This window comes from Mustela putorius, unplaced genomic scaffold, assembly GCF_011764305.1.
Source record: "Mustela putorius furo isolate JIRA1106 unplaced genomic scaffold, ASM1176430v1.1 tig00000929_pilon_pilon_pilon, whole genome shotgun sequence".
Taxonomy (NCBI): Eukaryota; Metazoa; Chordata; class Mammalia; order Carnivora; family Mustelidae; genus Mustela; species Mustela putorius.
In genome coordinates, this window is record NW_025421520.1 from 3,650,962 (window position 1) to 3,673,183 (window position 22,222).

The window sequence follows — 22,222 nt, forward strand, 5'->3', positions numbered from 1 at the left end:
TTGTTTTTCCCTGTGGCAATTAGTGCATCCATTTGGAACCAAATTAATTGAGGCTGTTAGATATCATAATGTTCGTACTTTTTAAACTCAGTGATATAATTAAGTTAATTCCTCCACTCAATTAGGGTGCTGCAGAGTATACTGAGAGGAACACAGGAGGGAATGGAAGGCTGAGTTCCTCTGGGGTCCATAGAACACAAGTGATTTGCCAAATACTAGTCACATAATTACTTGTAGTCTTCTCATTTGTAAAATTAGAGGTTATCAAATTTTAAAATGTTCTATTTCAGATGATTTCACAACGCTAGATCATTCTAAAGATAAATGTCCCGAAAGTCATTAACCAGAAAGTCTGAGTGGTTTTCTCTCTCCCAACCAACCCCCTTTTATTTCCCATTTGACTTGTACACAAAAAACCAAGCCCACGTGCTTAACATGAAAGCAAAGCAAAGGATACCATGGCAATAGGCAGTTAGTGCCCTTAACACTAAATTTATTAAGCAGAATTTAATTTTGAGGGGATTACTGTACACATTATTTTATAGGCAGCACTTCACAAAAGGGATCAATATTGTATATTGCCGAGAAGCATTCCGCATGCAGTTGATAAATGCATTGTTATCGTCAGAGTAATTAAAAGGAACGGGGTTATATACAATCAGCGTGTACATCTTACTCAGCAACTCCTGCCAGTTGCTTGCAAAAATTAAACTCATTAATCATTCTGACTCTACAGAAGAAAGAGCTTTAGGTACAAAATTAAAAAGCTCTATTTTATGAAGAAAAAACATCCATAGCTAGCATCTAGAAAAATTCTTGTCTACACAGTGACATTCGAGTATTAATCTCATGGGGATAAATGGGCTGGTTCCATTGTCAAAAATATAAATTAATATTGTGTTATTCTAATTCTTCAGACCTCCTTAAATCCACTGGTAACATATACAAGTAAATTACTTAAAAGTGTGTGCTGGCAACACTGGAGAAAAAAAAGGCATACCAAATAAGGTAGGCTTCCGTGCCCACCTCAACATATTTTACTGCTACTGAGGACTCAAACCCATGGAGAAGGCATAATATTCACTTTCCACAAACAACTTGGGCTTTAAGCAAACACATACTTTTGGGACTGGCTCTAGAGACCAAAGGCTTGTTAACACACTGATATTTGTTTGCTATCATTCACGGTTGACACCTGACTCATCCAGCTGAAAAGTAATTAGTTTTATCCTTATTAATTTTTCAAGCCAGCAGATGAGCTCTTTGGTAGCTGGGCTTTTCTTCCCTAGCCAAGGTAACTACGGAGGCAGAATGAGGTGTATCTCACAGGTGTTTAAAAATACAAGGTGGGTGCAGACGGACGGTGGTTACGATGCTGTGTTTGGCTTCACCCACCGTTCAGCTAGCACTGACCTTGCTTATGTCACTAGGATGACTTCCTTCAATCTAGACAATCTCCTAATTACGACTACCTTCTCTGTGCTGAGAGAGTAAGCAAAATCATATACAATCTTGCTATAGATGTATGATAATTTCAGCAAGTTCTTTATAGACTTATATTTGCAAGACTTCAGTGATGATTGGTTTCACCAAAGCACTTCAGAGAGACTATTTTACATGGCCAACGATTCCAATGCATTTAAAATACGTTCTGAAGCACAAAAACTCAACTTTTCAGGAGAATGAGTACTATATCCAGCAGGGTGCTAGGATATCGTTTTATAGGGCATTAAACTCCTAATGGGACCTCAAAGCTTATCTACTGAAATATTTAATGGAACAAAAAAGAAATACAAATACTGAGCAAATGTTATTTGGACATGATTTCACACCCTGTATGCCACGCTCGAGATGGAAGGAATGGCGATACTACCACGACAAATAAAAAGATTAGGAGGAAAGATGTTTGGAATAAGCAGACATAAAGGGGGGAAGTATTAGGGACTTATTCCATGTATCCATCTTGTCATCATCACAAAAACAGTCTAGCGTCTAGTTGTTTGATATGTGGAACAAAAACCTGGAAGTGAGATCAGGATGGCGCTCACCAAGGTCCTTTCAAGTCTACAATTCAGTAAAAGAGAAAAGCAAAATATCTTCAAAAGAAATGCTAGGGGATATATATTAGAGAACAAAGCTAGTTAGTCATCTTCTAATAAAGATGATCTCAGATATACTCGGCTCCCTTCACCTTCTTTCTAATTTATCTGAGATCTAACTTATCTTTAGAAAGTATGAAAGGGGGGCGCCTGGGTGGCTCAGTGGGTTGGGCCACTGCCTTCGGCTCAGGTCATGATCCCGGGGTCCTGGGATAGAGCCCCACATCGGGCTCTCTGCTCAGCAGGGAGCCTGCTTCCTTCTCTCTCTCTCTGCCTGCCTCTCAGTGTACTTGTAATTTCTCTCTGTCAAATAAATAAATAAAATCTTTAAAATAAAAAAAAAAAAGAAAGTATGAAAGGTAAAAAATAGAATAGTGGAAACCCCAACCGTGGGAGTGTAGGTTCTCCCATGCTCCCACATTAAGCATAGGAGGAAGTGATGTCACAGAGACCTCAGAGGCCAACTTGAGAAAGAAAGAGGGCATGAGTTCCAGCAGCACCATGAAAGACTTGTGATGCAAACATTAAAAGTGTAGAGTAGTGGTCCCCAAGAGCCAAAGGTATAACAACAAGGACTAAAGAGACATCACACAGGGCATTATGTCAAGTTACTTAGAGAATAGCAATGACGTTCTGTATGCATTTCTGCAGCAAGCCACTGAGCTAGATGAGGAGGAGAGGGCTGTAATTGACTCGTTAGTGGAATCTGTTGTAGATGACTTGATTGAGAAGGTGGACGGTAACAGAAGAAAATAAAACAGGACTGCAGCCAGAGCTGGTAATACAGAGCAGTGAAGACGGTCTTTGTTTCCCTTTGTAGGCAGAGAAGGAGAGAGAACCAGTAGAGAAAGAAAGATTAAGGGATAATACGATTAGTACAGGCAACAACATATTCCCTGAAACTGAATGAAATTCACTGCTCAGCATGTAACAGCACTTACTTCGTAGGCACTATCATTATGAGGAATGAGATGGGAGTTCTACCTTTCTCCTCAAGTCAAAGCCCCAAACGACCCTGGGATATCTATAGGGGAGGACGTGCAGGATTGTCAAATGGGTCATGACAATAATGGGACCAAGCAGACAGTTGAAAGTTTCAGGCTTTTTCTCATATATTTGGGAAATTAAATATAAAAAAATTAAAATTGGAGCAGAAGAAAGTAATAAGGCAAACAAAATTATCTGTGGAGCCAAGCAACTTAAAACATTAAGGTTGATAGATACCAAGAAGAAATTCACAGGATGTTGACATCATTCCAATGAAAAATCAAGGTGGAGAGAAAGACGGGCTTGCTGCTAAAGAACAGCCATCATGCTGACGATACAGGGTGGTGGAACTGGCCCTGTAGGGCTGGCAGACATCACAAGCAGGGGCTCATTGCTCAGTGCCTGCTCTGGCCAATTTGCTGATTTAAAATCCTGTTTTCGTCGCATTTGTATTGTTAGGAAATCATGTGTCACTAAAAAGGAGGACTACAGGCACATGCTAATGTAACCTCAATAAGACTACTGCCCAAGGGCTCTGAAGTCCTTTAAAAAATAAAACAGAACCACTCAAGCAGAAGAGCCACAAAGTCCCGTATTTTAAAATCAGTCACAGCTAATTCCCATTGGAAATTGCTAAATTCTATTAAAAGTCACTTCTAGCAATATTTCCTTTAAGAGTCAACTTATTTTTAAACCGACACATGAATTTAAGATCAAAATAGCTATTGATTCATTAGAGGGGCTGCCCAAGTAATTGACTTTATATTTAAATAAATTTAAGATTGATGAAGGGAAAAAAAAAAAAAGATTGATGAGGAAACTCCAGTAGAAAAGGTATTCTAGTTTCATTTCTATTTCAGAGATGAACTTCATAGAACTGACACACCCAAAGCAAGCTTTTCTGGGGTTTTGGGAAGGGGGAAGGCAGATCCCTTCCATGTGCAGTTGGTGCAGATGTGCCATGCAATACTAGTTAATTACCCACTGTACAACCTCAGCATTTTATTTCTCTCTGCTAGATCTCATGACTACGAAATTCTATTTTTGTGGGAATTACTTCTTTGCCATCATATTCAGGCATGTGTGCATTCACACATAAAGAAGTCAAGAACTACGTATCATTCCCCCCCCCCCTCTTCTTGGATGGAAGGAGGCACAAAGCCCACTGGATTTTAAAGGCATTCTGTTTATCACTGTCTCAGTGACCAAGGCAGGAAAGCTGTTTCTGTACCATGGAACAGCTTTCCTGGACTGACAAGCCACAGAAGGGCAGTAAAGCCACCAGCCCCAGGGGCAGGATGCACAGACAGAGGGGTGCTGCACAGAGAAGGTTTCAGCACCTCGGACAGCTCCCGCCCACCCACGCAGAGCTTCCAAACTCTGGAAAAGGTCACGTCACCACCAAAGAATAATGAGCGATGCGCTCCTAATTAGCTGCACACCTTCTGGCTTACATTTGGGGAGCAAAATGATGGCTCTAAATTCTCTATTCTTGATAAGAGCCGGTATCAGAAAAGCAGCTTTTATATCTACCATCTTTTTAAATCGTTATCTTAGAAGACAGTTAGGGTTCCCGAAGGAAAAGTGATTTAATATGTACATTTATATTTTCTAAATTTTAGACATAACTTTTCCAATTTTGAACAGCCATTTCTGAGACAAGCACACAAAAGTTTTCAAGAAGTTGATGCACATTAACCTCCGTCATTGATTTCATTGGACCTTTTAAATACATACATATTTGTATGCATTTCATAAGGACACCATATGCATGTACACTATGTTAATACCCACACCTACATCTCTTTCTCTCTCTCTCTTTCTCACACACACACTGTTCTGTATTTTTTCAGGAAAAAACACTGATGTCAGAGTCAAATCAGCAGAAATCATTTGCAAATGTCAGATCCCTAATTCGTTCCTCAGTTCAACCCTCGGCTTATCTGAGAAACAGTTCTAGGCATATATCAAACCGAAAAGAAGAAATTGGAACTATATGCTCCAAACTAAGATGGAAGGGGATAAAGAGAGAGAGATGGGTGGAGATCAACAGAAACAAAATTCAGAAACTGTCGCCTTTCCTTTCTCCTAGCGACACCTAGAGCCTAGGACATGGAAACTGCATTGTTCTCCAAGCATAACAAACACAATTCCACAGTTTTAAGTCAGACTTAAGGAAAAAGTGCATCATTTCTGTCTGCATTGCAGTTCAATTGTCTTCTCCAAGATTCTCAGTATTTTAATCCTCCAGAATGTGCCCCAACCCCAGTAAAACCCCTCCTCAAAGACTTCCAGTTTCTTGAACCAAACGTCTGAAGAGTGCATGCATTTCCCTCAGGACCTGACCCACTGAAGGGAGGGACATCTCTCCGCTATCTATGTAACCAGGGGAGTCGGGAGAGGATCCAAAAGAAAAGAAGAAAATGTCATGCAAGACCTGACACAGGCTGTGGGGTGTGTGTCTGTATGTGTGCACACACACAAACTTTCGTCATCCCCATCAGTCTTCACGTCCTCCATTCATAAAACAAAAATGACCAGCAACAACAACAAAACCTCAGTGACTTTTTTTCCCCCCCAGAATCATCCCTGTGAAAGCTCTCAACACCCCCACCCCAACCTTGGACTATTAACAAATGGTGAAACAATGTGGCCCAGGGCAAGACATATTTGAATGACCACAACTGCCTGCTCAGTGCAGGAACATGGAACGCCCCGGGTATGTCAGGGTCGGCTGTCTGAGAGGCTTGTGTGAGGCCCCGTGCCCACTGCCCCCAGAAAGGTAACTCCTCAAAGGTACACGCACTGGGTTCTACAAGCCAACACACCCTGCATATCTTTAGGGACAATATAGCAGCCAGGCCAGCTCTGCCTGCCAGTCTGAGAGCTTGTCTGGCATTTTTCTCTTTTCTCGGGAAGAGGATAGCTCATCAGGCAGTTCCTTCTCCCTGTGGTCCTCCCTGGTCCTTGTAATAGCTGGAAGGAATCAAGAGAGGAAGCTGGACCCATCCATCTCAGTGTCCTAACTGAGTCATCAGTTACTAAGGTGATATGCAAATTCAACCTTTGAAACCCAGGCTTCCAGCCCAAGGAGAGTAGAAAACATGCTCGCGAAGAAGTTTTTCTCCTAACGCAGGTCTAAGGTAGAGCTGCTAGTCCAAGGCTGGGCGTGGGAGACAGGCAGGGCCTGACTCCTATCAGCAAAATTGTGCTGGGCCCTGGGACAGGAAGCTGGGCCTCAAAGGTGAGTGTTTTGTACCCCTTTCCCAAAGGAAATCAGCACTGGAGGGGAAAGTGTCCCGAGAGGTGAGAAGTACAGGCCATGTGAGCAAAGGGACAGGGTAGGGTGGGTTCTGGAGGGCACGGCGCCCAGATTCCAGTGACAGGTGGGACGCCTGGGGCTTTATCTTCCTCAGTCTTAAAGAGGGGCTGGGGGGCGAGGACGGAAGGATGGAGGGAGGGAAATCAAGTTGTGAGCACAGACTGAATTCTCCCCTCTGGATGCATCACACCTTCCCGTAACCAGAGACATCCACACCCCCGGCGACACCCCCCAGCCATCCCACATCCCAGCAGCGCAACCCCACCAACTCCCGGCCCCGCAGACCCAGCCCGGCTCCGGGACAGCGGTGCCCGAGATGGGCGCTGAGCAGCGAGTCCGCGGCGCTCCGGGGAGGCAGAGGAGGGGAGGGGAGGCGGGAGGGCGACCCCGACCCTCCGATGCGGAGCGGGCGCGTCTCCCGAGCGCTCGGCCCCGTGCCCCGCGCCGCCCCCCACCCACCAAGATGCTCTTACGTCCTCGTCGTCACCGTCGCTCCGCGCCTGGTACTGGAACCGGGGCCGGCCACCCGCGCCGCCGCCGCCGCCGCCGCCGCGCTCCCGAGCCGCCGCCGCGGGCGCCGGGGCTCCGAGGGGCTTGGGCCCCGCGCCGTCCTCCTCCGGCCCCTGGCCGCCCAGCAGGCGGCTGGCCTCCGGGGGCGCCGGGAAGGACCGCGAGGTGTTGATCTTGCCCGTGAACCTCTGGTACAGCGAAGCCATCGGTGCCCGCGCCCTGGCCCGCCGCCTCGGGGGGCGTCCCGGGCTCCGCCTGCCCCTCGCGGGCGCCCGCTCCCCGCCGCCTCCGGGGGAGAGGGAAGAAGCCGCAGGAGAAGGGGAAGCCGGCGGCCGCGCCGCTCGCGCGCGCCACTCGCAAGTCGCCGCCGGGCGGCTGCCGGGCTCGGCTCCTCCGCCCCCTCCCCCGGCGGCTCGCGGAGCGGGGGTCGGGCTGTGCGCGCCGCCTCGCGCCCTCCGCGCGTTTCAACTCTGCGCGGCCGCGGACGGCCTCGGCGACGGCGCCGGAGGAAGGAGAAACCCCCCGCAAACATACGGGGAGGGAAGACGCCTAGGCCCCAGGACTGGCACCACCTAGAGACCGGCGAGGAGCCAGCGCGGCGCTCCGCGCTCCCCTCCCCGCCCCGGCCCGGCCCCTCGCGCGGCGCCTCCTCCCCCTCCCCACCGGCCCCTCGGCGCGGCCCGGTAATGGCGCCGGGGCGGCGGGGGGCTGGCGGCGCGGGGGGGGGGGGGCGTGCTCGGGCCCCGCGGGAGGTCGCACCCCCCGCGGCGCGGGAAGGGAGCGCGGCACAGGCCGAACACGCGGCGGGCTCCGGGGGTCCTAGAGGCGGGGCAGAGCCCCGAGGGCGCCCATCCTCGGCGCGCCGCGTCCACACGCTCGCACCCCGCGCCGCGGCAGCCTCGCCCCCTTCCCCGCGCCCCCCCCCCCGGGCCCCTCCGGCTTTTCTTGCCTAACTTGCAACAACAGCCAAGACCCTTCGGGCCTCGGGGTGCTAAGTGGGGCGAGGGAGAGCAGCCGCGGGCTGCGCGGAGATGGCTCGGACGCCCGCTGCCTGAGGAGCCCTCCCTGCTCCCCAGGCCAGCGCGGCTCCGAAAACAGCTTCGTTTTCCTTCCCCGGGGCTCGGAACGAGGGGAAAGCACAGGTCGCGGAAGGCAAGCAGGCAAGGCCCGGCGGAGGCCTCGCAGGCGCTCCTCCCTGCCCATCCCAACCCTTCTGTGGCCGCCGCGGGCTCCCGGCTCGTTTTCAGTAAACAGAGGCAGAGGCCGAGCCTCTGGGATGCCCGCAACTTCTCCAAAGCTGGCTCCGCCCCTCGGCCCGGACCGAGAGGATGGGGCGCGGAGAAGCCACAGCAAACAGGGCGCCGGGCTCCGGGCGCATTCGCGCATCTTGCTGCAGTAAGACGTGCTCCAGCGCCCCTGTGTGGAGGGTCCCCGGCATGCCTGGGCGCCCGACACCCACTCGGCGCAGGCGGCCTTCTCTCCGCCCTGTCCCCGGGTGCATCGCTCCTTCGGGCCTGCGGGAACCGCTCCCTGGATCTCCACCGCCAGTCCGATCCCCCCACTTCCTTAGGGCTCTTGGGGACGCTTCCTTCTCCTCTGGATCCCACCCACAGCCCTTCCCTCTTGTTCTCGGACCCTCCGGCCTGGACAGATCTGTCCCGACTTGCTCTCCGCAGAAGCTAGGACATGCAACTCCAGGAAGGGACAGGTGGAAAGCTCGCATCTGCCCACTCGGCTGTTCCTTCCACAGCTGGGTCAAAGCGGGCGTCTTCAACTTCACCTTCTTCCCGGACACAGGGAGGACCCCTCCTGCTCCATCTAGGTTTCCATGACTATTTGATTTAGGTTTAAAAAAAATAAAAAGGCGAGGCCATGGCCACTCGGAAGGCCATACTGCGGTCTCACCAGCCTTTGCTGGGTCTGAATCCAAGGCGATCTCCTGGCATCACTGCCCAAGACCGGATATCCCCAAGAAAGCCCCTGCCTGGTCCAGAATTGCCTCTTCCCACCAGTGTCCCTAACTTGGAGAAGCCGGATGCTGGTGCATAAGCCTCCTGGGAGGACTTAAGTTCCAGTCCCTTCCACACTCTCCCCAAGTCTCAGCCCAGTGGGTAGTCTTGTTTTAATTAAAACATATTGCCACACTCATCCTCTGTTGAATGCACGATGGCTTCCCTCCACTATGAAGAAAAGTGCGATTTTAAAGTGGTTTAAAGACTTTTAGGCAACCATGAAAACAAAGAAAACCAATCTCCCAATAGCCAAGAGGCTGAAGAGGCTGAAGCAGCAAAAGGCCTCCCGCACAGGCAGATGTCCCGCCTACAGGTCGGGGCGGGGGCACAGATCTTCACCAGCCCTCTTTACTTTGAAGACAGAGGCAGCAATTACAAGAGCCACAAAATGACACTTTAAAAGTCATCACATTTAGATAAATAGGAAACCTTGCTGGCATCCCCCTCCCCCGCCCCAGCTGTGCTTTTGATGGGAGGAAGCTGCCTTTCCCTGCCCGACTTGAAAGGGAAGCTCCTGCTGCTCCCTGCGGCATCTGGCCCTGACACATCACTAAATATAGATGCTGGTGGGGTCTTACTTACGTAACATACATAAGACATTTGCATGTATGTTTTCACAGGAAGCGTAAGAAATGGCATTAGACACTCCTTGTACTAACATTTTATACAAAATAGAGTATTTATACAGAAATAGCTTACGTATCATACCCGATGCTTTAGAGAACTGTGCACACTCACAGAGAGATGTAAGTGCGGCCCTTGCTTTTAAAAATCATTCTCAGGGCGCCTGGGTGGCTCAGGTGGCTAAGCGACTGCCTTCGGCTCAGGTCCTAATCCCAGGGCCCTGGGGTCGAGTCCCGCACCGGGCTCTCTGCTCAGCGGGGAGCCTGCTTCTCCCTCTCACCTTCCCCCCTCTCACACTTGCTCTCTCTCTCTCAAATAAGTAAAATCGTAAAAAAAAATCATTCTCAAGTGAACGTGTGGGTATTCAAATTACAATTTGGTCAGTGTCAGGGATCTTAACTAAATGATTCGGACAACATAATAAGCAATTTTTATTTAAAGTTATTTGTACAGTGAAGAAACGCAAAGACTCGTGACCCACTGAAGGGAGAGCTGAGGTGCACGTTTGTGCTGAGAGAGAACAAACCTAAACACGAATCAGGAGAAACAGGGATGGAGGGAGGAGGGGCTCCGGGCCGAGCAGGAGCAGGTGGAGCCCCGAGGCAAGTGGGAAGGCCGCCAGACCATCGCGGGCAGGTTCAGGCCCTTTTCCGGCGTCCTCCAGCCGGAGGGCCCGCTACCTCCCTCCCCAAGGTCTCTACTGTCCTCCGCCTTGCTCGCCACCAGTCACCCTCAAGACCGTTCTAGACTCAGAGCGTAAATACACACATGCGTGATGGCACACATTTCACGTGTGTCTGAAGCATTTCTTTACCAAGGGCAGTGTATTTTTAATATTTAATATGTTTTTAAAGTTTTTATTTATTTATTTGACAGACAGAGATCACAAGCAGGCAGAGAGGCAGGCAGAGAGAGAGGAGGAAGCAGGCTCCCTGCTAAGCAGGGAGCCCAGTGCAGGGCTCGATCCCAGGACTCTTGGAATCATGACCTGAACCAAAGGCAGAGGCTTTGACCCACTGAGCCCCCCAGACGCCCCAATACTTAATATTTTTAGTGCCAGGACTCAGAAGCCACAAATGCAGCTGAGCCAGTCAGCGCTCTGGGCTGCATGAGGAGATGCAGTTGCGGAGAATCGCGACGACGGCAGTTTGTGTTTCTGATACGTGATTAGCTCACTGACTGCCTTCGGTAGCTTTCCCAGCCTCCCTCCTCCTTTAATAGGGGAGAGCTTCCGAAGAGCAGCAGAACTTCCGGATGAGCACTTAAATACAGGTGCGTTTCAGGACGCGGGTCAGTAACCGCCTCGGCTCACCCATCACCAAACACCGTGAAGACGCTCTATCAAAACAGACCCCACTCCTGCTTACGGGAAGCTCCTTTTTTTGAAAATATCTCATGGATTACTTCATGTCAAGATATTGATCCCTCCACACTGCTTAAAACCATGTCCACGGACCCATTTTTCCACCGAGTTGCAAAGGATAGTTCCCCCCTATTTTTTAAACAAAGGTGCGGGCGTGTGTTTATTTTCCCCCGGCACCAATTTACCAAAAAATATGGCACGTCCTTGGAATTGGGCAAATGCTGCGAAATAGGGTGGACAGTCATTTTTTTTTTAAATGACAATAAAAGGACCTTTGTGTGGTTCACGTGCAAGCTAAGCCTCGTGAAAATACACAAAAGTATCCTGAGTTCCGCAGGCTCAGCATGGCTTTTATTAGCTAAGAGGTTTTCTTATTTCTAGCAGAGAATTATACCCCATAGTTCACGTCTTCTTTCTCTGTGGGGGAAAGGAGGGGAGCAGAGCCCGATCTGAGATTTGCTTCCTTCCGGATGCTGTGACGTGAGAAAGGAAATGACCAGCAGCACACGCTGAGCTAATGGGAGGACTTCCCCAAGCCACTGGACGCCAGCATCTTCTGGGTATTATCACCTTGTGCTCATATCAAAGGGGAGAAATGAAACAGTATCTCAGTAGCATACAGACAGAGCCTCTTCCCAACTTGACTCTATTTATCTCTATTTTTTTTTCCTTTAAGAAAAAAAATTTTTTTGCAAGATGCCTGTGAACCAGGAAGCCCGCGCAACATGACTTCTTTACAAACTTTACAAACAGGAAATGTCCAGCACAAGAAAAAGGGACTGCTTAGTCCCGGCTTTTGAAAAACAGAAAATGAAGGCAGGCGTTGAGTTCCTTTTGAGCTTTTCAAGTTGGTACTTAACAATTACTGTTGTAGAGAGAAACATTTATTTTAACCCAACAAAAGGTCTGACTCTATAATTAATAAAGTGCGCTGTGAATCTCCCCGTGGCACTTTTATTTGCATTTTAATAGAGCCATTGTCCACCTGTGTGTTGGTACTTGGTGCCACACCGACTAAGGACGACCAGGCTGCCTCTCCCTGTGCCTCCACACTCCGGCGGTTGGTCCGCAGAGGAGGCCAAGCTGATGGCCGGGTCCCTGCAACAGCCGCAGACTTAACTCAAAGGCTGGGGTCAGCCTAGAGGAAGCACCTGCTCCAGCCGGTTGGGGGGCTGTCCCTCCTCTTGCCTCTGACACCGGCCCCCGCCCACGCCCCCTCCCACTCCTCTTCCTCTCTTTCCTTCCCCTCTGTCCTTCATTCCTGTCCTCGCTCTGGGTCACTGTCAACACTGTTTTTTTCTTCCCTGCAAATTCCTTGCTGCTCTCTGCATACTTCTAAAATCTCGCTTTTAATGCCAACATCTCCTCCAAAATTATCCAAGCAATCTCTTTCCGTCCTGGAGGAGGCACCAACCGCCGTCTTTTCTCGTGTCCTCATTACGCGAGCTTTTTGCAAGGCTCTTCAGATTTTCAGAGCATGCGATCTGGAAGAGAGTCTGTTGTTTCTGTTTGTTCCCGGCGGTCACTTGAACAGAACGATGCCGTTATCTGAAATGTCTTTCATACATTAGGTAATATCAGATCAAAAGGGACGTGACTTTGGCTCTGAGATGCCCCCAGAGCTCCTCGCCGTTTCCAGCCATGCACCCCTCCAGTCTCCGGAATTAAGTCAAATCTGTTTCCCTTTAATGTTAAAGTGACATTAATGAGCCCCTGCGATCCAGTGCCTCCTGCTTTAGCCAACAGAGGTGATGACTGTGTTCTGGAAGAGAAAGCTCTTATCCCTGCTCTCGCGTGACCGACGGCGAATTCTGGAATTCGGAATGACACGTGACACGGGCAAGGACGTTCAGGGCCCCGACCTTCACACGGGGCTTCTGGAACTTATTTTATTATTATTGTTACTGTTACTATTTCACATCGTGTCACCCAAGAAGGGTTTTAGGTTTTCACTTGAAAACAACAACTGGACTAGGAAAGGATAGGAAGAAACAGGGTCATTCCAATGCAGGGTCTTCTCTGGAGAGTGGACACAGAGCTGAGACTGAGTTACTTAATCCTGCCTCGTAGATCATACCCACGCGCAGGCTAGTGGAAATAGTTACAGAAAAATAAAGAAAATCGGACTCCACTAACAATGATTCCAGTTATAAAATGGAAGGGGGCCCAGGGTGCTACTAGAATGTACAAGAGGACTAACGCTGAGGGAGGCTGAGTGTGACCCTGATGTAATCCCCCCTAGAAAGACGGGGCTGGTGAGTGAGCCAGGGCAAAAGGAAGTCAGGCCAGCAGTGAACGGGCCTCCGGGTCCACACGTCACATTTGGCGGCAAGATGCAAAGAGGGATGAGAGGAGCCACACAGAGGCCCCGTGTGTGCCTCGGAGGGTCCAGGCCAGCAGCCCCGGTGAGGCAGGCCAGGGCCGGACAAGTGCCACCTGCCGCCTGGACGCCTGCTGGCAGGAATCTGGAAACCTCTCTCACAGAATCACGACCCTCACCATCCTACCCCGCGCCCCAAATTACCAGATTTAAGACCATTCTTTGAGTCGAGGAACCGCCTGGAGAAGCATCTGTCAAAAGTCATTTGCAAACAACCAGGGCTTGAGTGAAAAGAAACACAAGGGTCAGCGGTGGCCGAGAGGGAGCAGCTCCAAGAAGACCACCGGCTCCTTCAGGCGTGTGGTGGCGCAGCCCTGAGTACAAGCGGCCTCTTCCGAGAGCACCACTACATTTCCCAACCACGAGGTTCTAGATAAGAAGTCATTATTTCCAGGAGCGCCTGGTGACTCAGTCCGTGAAGCACCTAACTCTTGGTTTTCAGCTCAGCTCATGATCTTGGGGTTGTGGGATCAAGCCCGTGTCAGGCCCTGCTCTCAGCCCAGAATCTGCTTGAGATTCTCTTCCCCTGCCTCTCCCCCAGCTCGCCCATGTGCACGTGCACTCTCTCTCTCCCTCTCTCTCAAGGAATAAATAAATCTTTATTTAAAAAAAAAAAAAAAAACATTATTTCCATGTTCAAAACTAACAGATTGGAATGTTGTTCGGCAAATATTTTTTTATTCCCTAACCCTTCAAATAAGGCATCCGAAACCGCCCCACGGACTTCCTGAGTGACTTCCCTTGGCCGCTGGAATGTGAATGGATGTGATACAGGCAGAGGCTTCAAGGCACCTGTCCCAACTGCCCGACCTCTTGCACGCGGGTGACCCCATCATATGAGGACACCTCCTGGGTGGCAGCTGCCACATTGGCGTGGCCTCTAGAACAAGTGCCCTTGGAGAGACCTGAACCCAGCCCACAGTTTCAAGCCACATCCGGTAATCAGGGAGCAGAGAGCAGAGCCACCGAGCCGAGCCCCTGCGAATCAGCTCCATCACAGCTGACCAGCTGTGCATCCGCCAAACATGGATCTTGGAACAAACGCTTGTTGCATGAGTGTCAAACTGAAATGAATTGTTACAGCATACGCTGGAGGTCTCATTAGCTCACTAAAACAAAAACCAAATGCAGGCATGCAGAATGGTAGAGCTAATGACAGTCTTTACTGAAAGCAATTCACCTACTTACTCAGTAAATATTCGAACACAGGCTAGGTGCCAATCACCGTGCTGTGTGCTAGGGACAAAATGATGGACTAAAATGAACACAGTCCCTGCTTTCCTACAGATGAGAGTCGATACTCCTTACAGTGAATGAAGACTAATGTTATAAATTACATGGCCAGATTGAAAATGACTTCCTTTTGGGAATAAATGCATTTTTCTCAATTTCTTGCTCATTCTGGTACATTTATAGTCCTGCTGGTTTCATTAGAAAAAGGCTCTTGGAGAGTACTAGATCACTAATGTGTTCATAAGAATGCCCTAGTTATTTATTGGATGAGTGCTAAGTGGCATTTTCAATCCACTCGAAGAACTATCTCTAGACCGGCGGCACAGGGATCACCTAGGAATTTGTTAAAAATAAGAAATATGTACACCAACCCAAACGAACTAAATCAAGAACCTGGGGCTCAGGCTCACAACCTGTATTTTAATCAGTCGCCCAGGTCACTGTGACTGACACACGCTCCAGTCTGGGAATAACAATGTACCTGAGTCCTTTATTCTAAATGGCACCAAGGTGGCCTCAAAGATTCCCCTGAAGGTCTGCTTTCTCCTGGGGAATGGTTTGCCGATTCAGAGACTCACCAAGGGTTTTCCAGAGGGTAAGAAGTTTTGGGGAATGCACAAGGCCCATCTTCCTCATTTAAATAGAGGTTATTTGAGCAGTTGGAAATCAAAATAGAATGGAGGAGAGTGGGCCTTTGCGGGACATTTTCAGCTGTTTCACCCCTGAACTGAGACGTGGAGGGCTCATCTCAGGAAGATGGCAGTGGCCGAGAGGGGACTGACAAGGCAGAAACCGAAGATATAATCCAAGCCAAGATGCCACCCTCCCTGTGGCTTATCTCACAGACGCTTGGATTTTGCACGTTTGCAAAATATCTCTCCCACCTTGTCAGAATATATGCAATTCGGCAGACAAGCAGGCAGAATTGCAAGAAAGAAAAAAAAAGAGCATTACTTTCAAAAATTGATTTCATTAAAAAGTCCTCAGCGCCTCTATTTTAGACTCACTGCTTATTTAATGCAATAAGAAAAAACTTGGTCTTGAATTAAAAAATCAATGAGGTTAATAAACACATTTAAGTTGGAAACTGACTTTTATTAACTTAAATTTCCTAAATCTACTCCTTTAAGGCACATTAAAACGTCTGTTATAAGCTCCATTTTTTCCCCCATCATCAAGATTTTTTTTCCAGAATTCCATGGAACATCCCTATTTTTATAAACACAAACCTATGTTAAAAAAATGGGCTATTCTTTTTGAAAAGTCGGGCCAGGGGTTTATCAATTTTATTAATTCTTTCAAAGAACCAGCTCCTACTTTCGTTGATTTGTTCGATTGTTTTTTTGGTTTCTATTTCATTGATTTCTGCTCTGATCTTTATGATTTCTCTTCTCCTGCTGGGCTTAGGGTTTCTTTCTTGTTCTTTCTCCAGCTCCTTTAGGTGTAGGGTTAGATTGTGTACCTGAGACCTTTCTTGCTTCTTGAGAAAGGCTTGTACCGCTATATATTTTCCTCTCAGGACTGCCTTTGTTGTGTCCCACAGATTTTGAACCGTTGTATTTTCATTATCATTTGTTTCCATGATTTTTTTCAATTCTTCTTTAATTTCCCGGTTGACCCATTCATTCTTTAGAAGGATGCTGTTTAGTCTCCATGTATTTTGGTTCTTTTCAAACTTCTTTTTGTGGTTGAGTTCTAGCTTTAGAGCATTGTGGTCTGAAAATATGCAGGGAATGATCCCAATCTTTTGATACCGGTTGAGTCCTGATTTAGGACCGAGGATGTGATCTATTCTGGAGAATGTTCCATGTGCACTAGAGAAGAATGTGTATTCTGTTGCTTTGGGATGAAATGTTCTGAATATATCTGTGATGTCCATCTGGTCCAGTGTGTCGTTTAAGGCCTTTATTTCCTTGCTGATCTTTTGCTTGGATGATCTGTCCATTTCAGTGAGGGGAGTGTTAAAGTCCCCTACTATTATTGTATGATTGTTGATGTGTTTCTTTGATTTTGTTATTAATTGGTTTATATAGTTGGCTGCTCCCACGTTGGGGGCATAGATATTTAAAATTGTTAAATCTTCTTGTTGGACAGACCCTTTGAGTATGATATAGTGTCCTTCCTCATCTCTTATTAGAGTCTTTGGCTTAAAATCTAATTGATCTGCTATAAGGATTGCCACTCCTGCTTTCTTCTGATGTCCATTAGCATGGTAAATTCTTTTCCACCCCCTCACTTTAAATCTGGAGGTGTCTTCGGGCTTAAAATGAGTTTCTTGGAGGCAACATATAGATGGATTTTGTTTTTTTATCCATTCTGATACCCTGTGTCTTTTGACAGGGGCATTTAGCCCATTAACATTCAAGGTAACTATTGAGAGATATGAATTTAGTGCCATTGTTTTGCCTGTAAGGTGACTGTTACTGTATATGGTCTCTGTTCCTTTCTGATCTACCACTTGTAGGCTCTCTCTTTGCTTAGAGGACCCCTTTCAAGATTTCCTGTAGAGCTGGTTTGGTGTTTGCAAATTCTTTCAGTTTTTGTTTGTCCTGGAAGCTTTTAATCTCTCCTTCTATTTTCAATGATAGCCTAGCTGGATATAGTATTCTGGGCTGCATGTTTTTCTCATTTAGTGCTCTGAAAATATCATGCCAGCTCTTTCTGGCCTGCCAGGTCTCTGTGGATAAGTCAGCTGCCAATCTAATATTTTTACCATTGTATGTTACAGACTTCTTTTCCCGGGCTGCTTTCAGGATTTTCTCTTTGTCACTGAGACTTGTAAATTTTACTATTAGGTGACGGGGTGTGGGCCTATTCTTATTGATTTTGAGGGGCATTCTCTGAACCTCCTGAATTTTGATGCTCGTTCCCTTTGTCAGGAACACGGCAGGGATGTTCATTATCACCACTGCTATTCAACATAGTACTAGAGGTCCTAGCCTCAGCAATCAGACAACAAAAGGAAATTAAAGGCATCCAAATCGGCAAAGAAGAAGTCAAATTATCACTCTTCGCTGATGATATGATACTATATGTGGAAAACCCAAAAGACTCCACTCCAAAACTGCTAGAACTTATACAGGAATTCAGTAAAGTGTCAGGATATAAAATGAATGCACAGAAATCAGTTGCATTTCTCTACACCAACAGCAAGACAGAAGAAAGGGAAATTAAGGAGTCAATCCCATTTACAATTGCTCCCAAAACCATAAGATACCTAGGAATAAACCTAACCAAAGAGACACAGAATCTATACTCAGAAAACTATAAAGTACTCATGAAAGAAATTGAGGAAGACACAAAGAAATGGAAAAATGTTCCATGCTCCTGGATTGGAAGAATAAATATTGTGAAAATGTCTATGCTACCTAAAGCAATCTACACATTTAATGCAATTCCTATCAAAGTACCATCCATCTTTTTCAAAGAAATGGAACAAATAATTCTAAAATTTATATGGAACCAGAAAAGACCTCGAATAGCTAAAGGGATATTGAAAAAGAAAGCCAACGTTGGTGGCATCACAATCCCGGACTTCAAGCTCTATTACAAAGCTGTCATCATCAAGACAGCATGGTACTGGCACAAAAACAGACCCATAGATCAATGGAACAGAATAGAGAGCCCAGAAATAGACTCTCAACTCTATGGTCAACTAATCTTCGACAAAGCAGGAAAGAATGTCCAATGGAAAAAAGACAGCCTCTTCAATAAATGGTGCTGGGAAAATTGGACAGCCACATGCAGAAAAATGAAATTGGACCATTTCCTTACACCACACACGAAAATAGACTCAAAATGGATGAAGGACCTCAATGTGAGAAAGGAATCCATCAAAATCCTTGAGGAGAACACAGGCAGCAACCTCTTCGACCTCAGCCGCAGCAACATCTTCCTAGGAACAATGCAAAAGGCAAGGGAAGCAAGGGCAAAAATGAACTATTGGGATTTCATCAAGATCAAAAGCTTTTGCACAGCAAAGGAAACAGTTAACAAAATCAAAAGACAACTGACAGAATGGGAGAAGATATTTGCAAACGACATATCAGATAAAGGACTAGTGTCCAGAATCTATAAAGAGCTTAGCAAACTCAACACCCAAAGAACAAATAATCCAATCAAGAAATGGGCAGAGGACATGAACAGACATTTCTGCAAAGAAGACATCCAGATGGCCAACAGACACATGAAAAAGTGCTCCATATCACTCGGCATCAGGGAAATACAAATCAAAACCACAATGCGATATCACCTCACACCAGTCAGAATGGCTAAAATCAACAAGTCAGGAAATGACAGATGCTGGCGAGGATGCGGAGAAAGGGGAACCCTCCTACACTGTTGGTGGGAATGCAAGCTGGTGCAGCCACTCTGGAAAACAGCATGGAGGTTCCTCAAAATGTTGAAAATAGAACTGCCCTATGACCCAGCAATTGCACTATTGGGTATTTACCCTAAAGATACAAACGTAGTGATCCAAAGGGGCACGTGTACTCGAATGTTTATAGCAGCAATGTCCACAATAGCCAAACTATGGAAAGAACCTAGATGTCCATCAACAGATGAATGGATCAAGAAGATGTGGTATATATACACAATGGAATACTATGCAGCCATCAAAAGAAATGAAATCTTGCCATTTGCGACAACATGGATGGAACTAGAGCGTATCATGCTTAGCGAAATAAGTCAGGCGGAGAAAGACAACTATCATATGATCTCCCTGATATGAGGAAGTGGTGTTGCAACATGGGGGCTTAAGTGGGTACGAGAAGAATAAATGAAGGAAGATGGGATTGGGAGGGAGACAAACCATAAGTGACTCTTAATCTCACAAAACAAACTGAGGGTTGCTGGGGGGAGGGGGTTTGGGAGAAGGGGGTGGTATTATGGACATTGGGGAGGGTATGTGCTTTGGTGAGTGCTGTGAAGTGTGTAAACCTGGTGATTCACAGACCTGTACCACTGGGGATAAAAATACATGTTTATAAAAAATAAAAAATTATATTAAAAAAAAATGGGCTAACACTACTTCGGGTGGCTCAAAGGTGTCTCTTGAATTTTAACACATTCTTTGAGCCACACGTACAAGTTTAATGTTTGTGCATGACTATCAGTGTGCAAATAGATTATGACATGTGACCCTTGGCCGTGGGAGAGAAAGCAAAGCTCAAGCCTGTGTCCTCTCTCTTCACATTGTCTTGGGCGATTGCAAGAGACAGCGATGCAAAACCCTGATTCACCCACATGTGGGTGGGTGTATCCTGTGTGAGAAGCCATGGGTTCTCATTAATGAAAACATATTACATTAGGAGCGAGAAAACCTAAATGAAGCCACTCATTTGCTTCGTGTGGGTAATTCACTCCACGGTGCGCTGTAACTCCATCAACTGCCTGCTACCCATTTCTGAACGGCTTCCTTCTCACAGAGGGGGAAAATAGGTTTGTCTATACCACTAATTGCATTTCAAATCATTGTAATTTGGAACTCAAAAAAGCAATTCCCCCAACAATTACTTATATTTATATTTTGCTTGACAGGTAAACAGAAATTGCCCGTTGGTTAAATAAATCCATTAGTCATATAAGCCTGCAATTTGAACGGGCTTTTTTCCCTCACTCACAGCAAAAATAAAATTGAGTCTGCTACAACAGGGCGAGGTAGACCGCATTTACGCCCTCGACTGCACGGAGTCTCTGATGGGTCCTATTACCTCAATCCTCTGCACTGTTCCCATAATCACCGCCATTTCATTCCCTTGTAACCCAACAATACCCAAATTACATCATTTATACAGAACCTTTTCAATCTTTGCGAGGAAGGACGGATAAATGAGTGCTTTCAAAGCTGAAGGATTTCTGAGCCATCTTACAGCAGTGGGAAAGGCTCTGTTTCCATCCGTGTTTCAGGATGCCTTTATTTCTCTCACTTTCAGAGCTCTGAGACCGTGCACGTCAGGTTTTAACTCCGAGCAGGATGTAAATGGCTGGTTATGATCTAAATGAATTCCAAGTCTCCAATACCTTTCTTCAGCACTTAATTTGCTCAGAGAGAAATGATATGAAGTCATTATATCCAAATATGGGATAGAATACAAAACTCATGAGTATGCTAAGATAAAATAGAAGGCTTCAAACACTTACGTCGCAGACCCTCAAGTGGTGGACGTGTACCATGATGGGCACCTTAACCAAAAACTTGGAGTACGTACTAGTTAGCATTTTACCCACTGATTACATCTGCATTTTATGAAGTCTTCCCATCTACAACTGTGCATTTCGGGCCCTGAGGTACCAGACAGCTACTGAACCCCAGGAAGGCAGCCTGCCCAGACGGAGCCTCCTGGTGAAAAACAGCCTCTTGATACGATGGCGTCTCGCGCGCGAGCACAGAGCACCTCAGGAGATCAGCCCCGCCCAGCGCTTGGCTTCTGTTCCTGATGAGAGTGCGATGACCGTACCCTCCTGAAGTCGGGAGACACAGCGGCAGGAAGAGAATCAAAGCCGGTGAGCCCCAGACCCTCTTCCATCTCCCACTGATCTTGGAATCACCGCTAAGATCAATGCATTCTGTTTTGTGGGGAGGTTTCATTCCAAAGTCTTAGCCAGGAAGGATGTTGGAGAAGCTCACGTGTTCACCAGCGCGAAGTACTCCCTCCCAGCTTCTGAGACTTCTCCCTTCTTGGCACTGTGCTACGTCGTGCTAGTCAGATCTAACGACTCAAGGCATGATGAAAGCGTTCTGCAAAGAGGGTATCTCCTTGATCTCCAGATCTGTACTGGCTAAAGTCAAAATCACAGGAAGCCATGGGGGGTGGCAAAGACGCGGAGACCAAGGAAGCCTCATGCGCCGCTGATGGGGATGCGGACTGGGGCAGCCGCTGTGGAAGGAAGCAGGGAGGGTCCTCGGAAAGTTAAAAAGAGCACGACGCTATGACCCAGCGATCACACTACTGGGTATTTACGCAAAGAAAATGACAACACTCACTCAAAAAGCCACGTGCACCCTATGTTTACTGCAGCGATACTTACAATGGCCAAGACATGGACGCAGCCCAAGAGTCCATCAGTAGATGAATCAGCAGAGTACATAAAGAAGTGACGTGTTTACTGTGTGTGTGATACATGTATACGATGGAATATGATGCAGCCCTAAAAAATGAGATCTTGTCATTTGTGACAACACACATGTTCCCAGAGGGTATCAGGCTCAGTGCAATAAGTCAGACAGAGCAACGACCTCACATGACCTCACGCATATGTGGAATCTAAAAACCAAAAACGAAAAGCAGACACAGACCCGTAAGTACAGGGAACACACCGGCGGCTGCTCGAGGGAAAGGGGTTGGAGGGACGGGCACAGTGGGTGAACGGTTGTGGGAGAGTCTGGCTTCCAGGTACGACGGACGCGTCACGGGGATGAAAGGCACAGCTGCGGGAGGGCGGTCAGTGCTGGTGTGTCAGGGCCATGCGGGAGCTGGTGTGTCGGGGACAGATGGGAGCTACGCCCGTGGGGAGCACAGCACGCTGGACAGACTCGGGAGTGTCTGTGTTGCACACCCGAAATCAGTGTACCATCGTGTGTCAACTACACGTCAGTTAAAAAGTAAGAATAATAACAACAACAGCCCCGATCTGCACTGCGCTGTACGCCGGGGAAGACCCGGGTGGTACTCACTGACTTTGTGTTCT

The 22,222-nt window shown here is 47.3% G+C and overlaps 1 protein-coding gene across 3 annotated transcripts in view; it reads right to left on the reverse strand.

The window, feature by feature from the left end:
* The window catches only part of DPP6 (dipeptidyl peptidase like 6), an 850,942-nt gene that overhangs the window by 634,221 nt on the left and 194,499 nt on the right, over positions 1-22,222 (reverse strand). Inside the window, exon 1 of one of the 3 annotated variants that reach the window (XM_045086321.1) lies at positions 6,882-7,546. The exons of the other annotated variants lie outside the window; for them this stretch is intronic. Coding sequence (XP_044942256.1) covers positions 6,882-7,124 — 243 coding nt within the window. The 5' untranslated portion in view covers positions 7,125-7,546. Of the gene's footprint in view, positions 1-6,881; positions 7,547-22,222 lie in introns of those variants that run through there. 3 annotated transcript variants of the gene reach the window in all.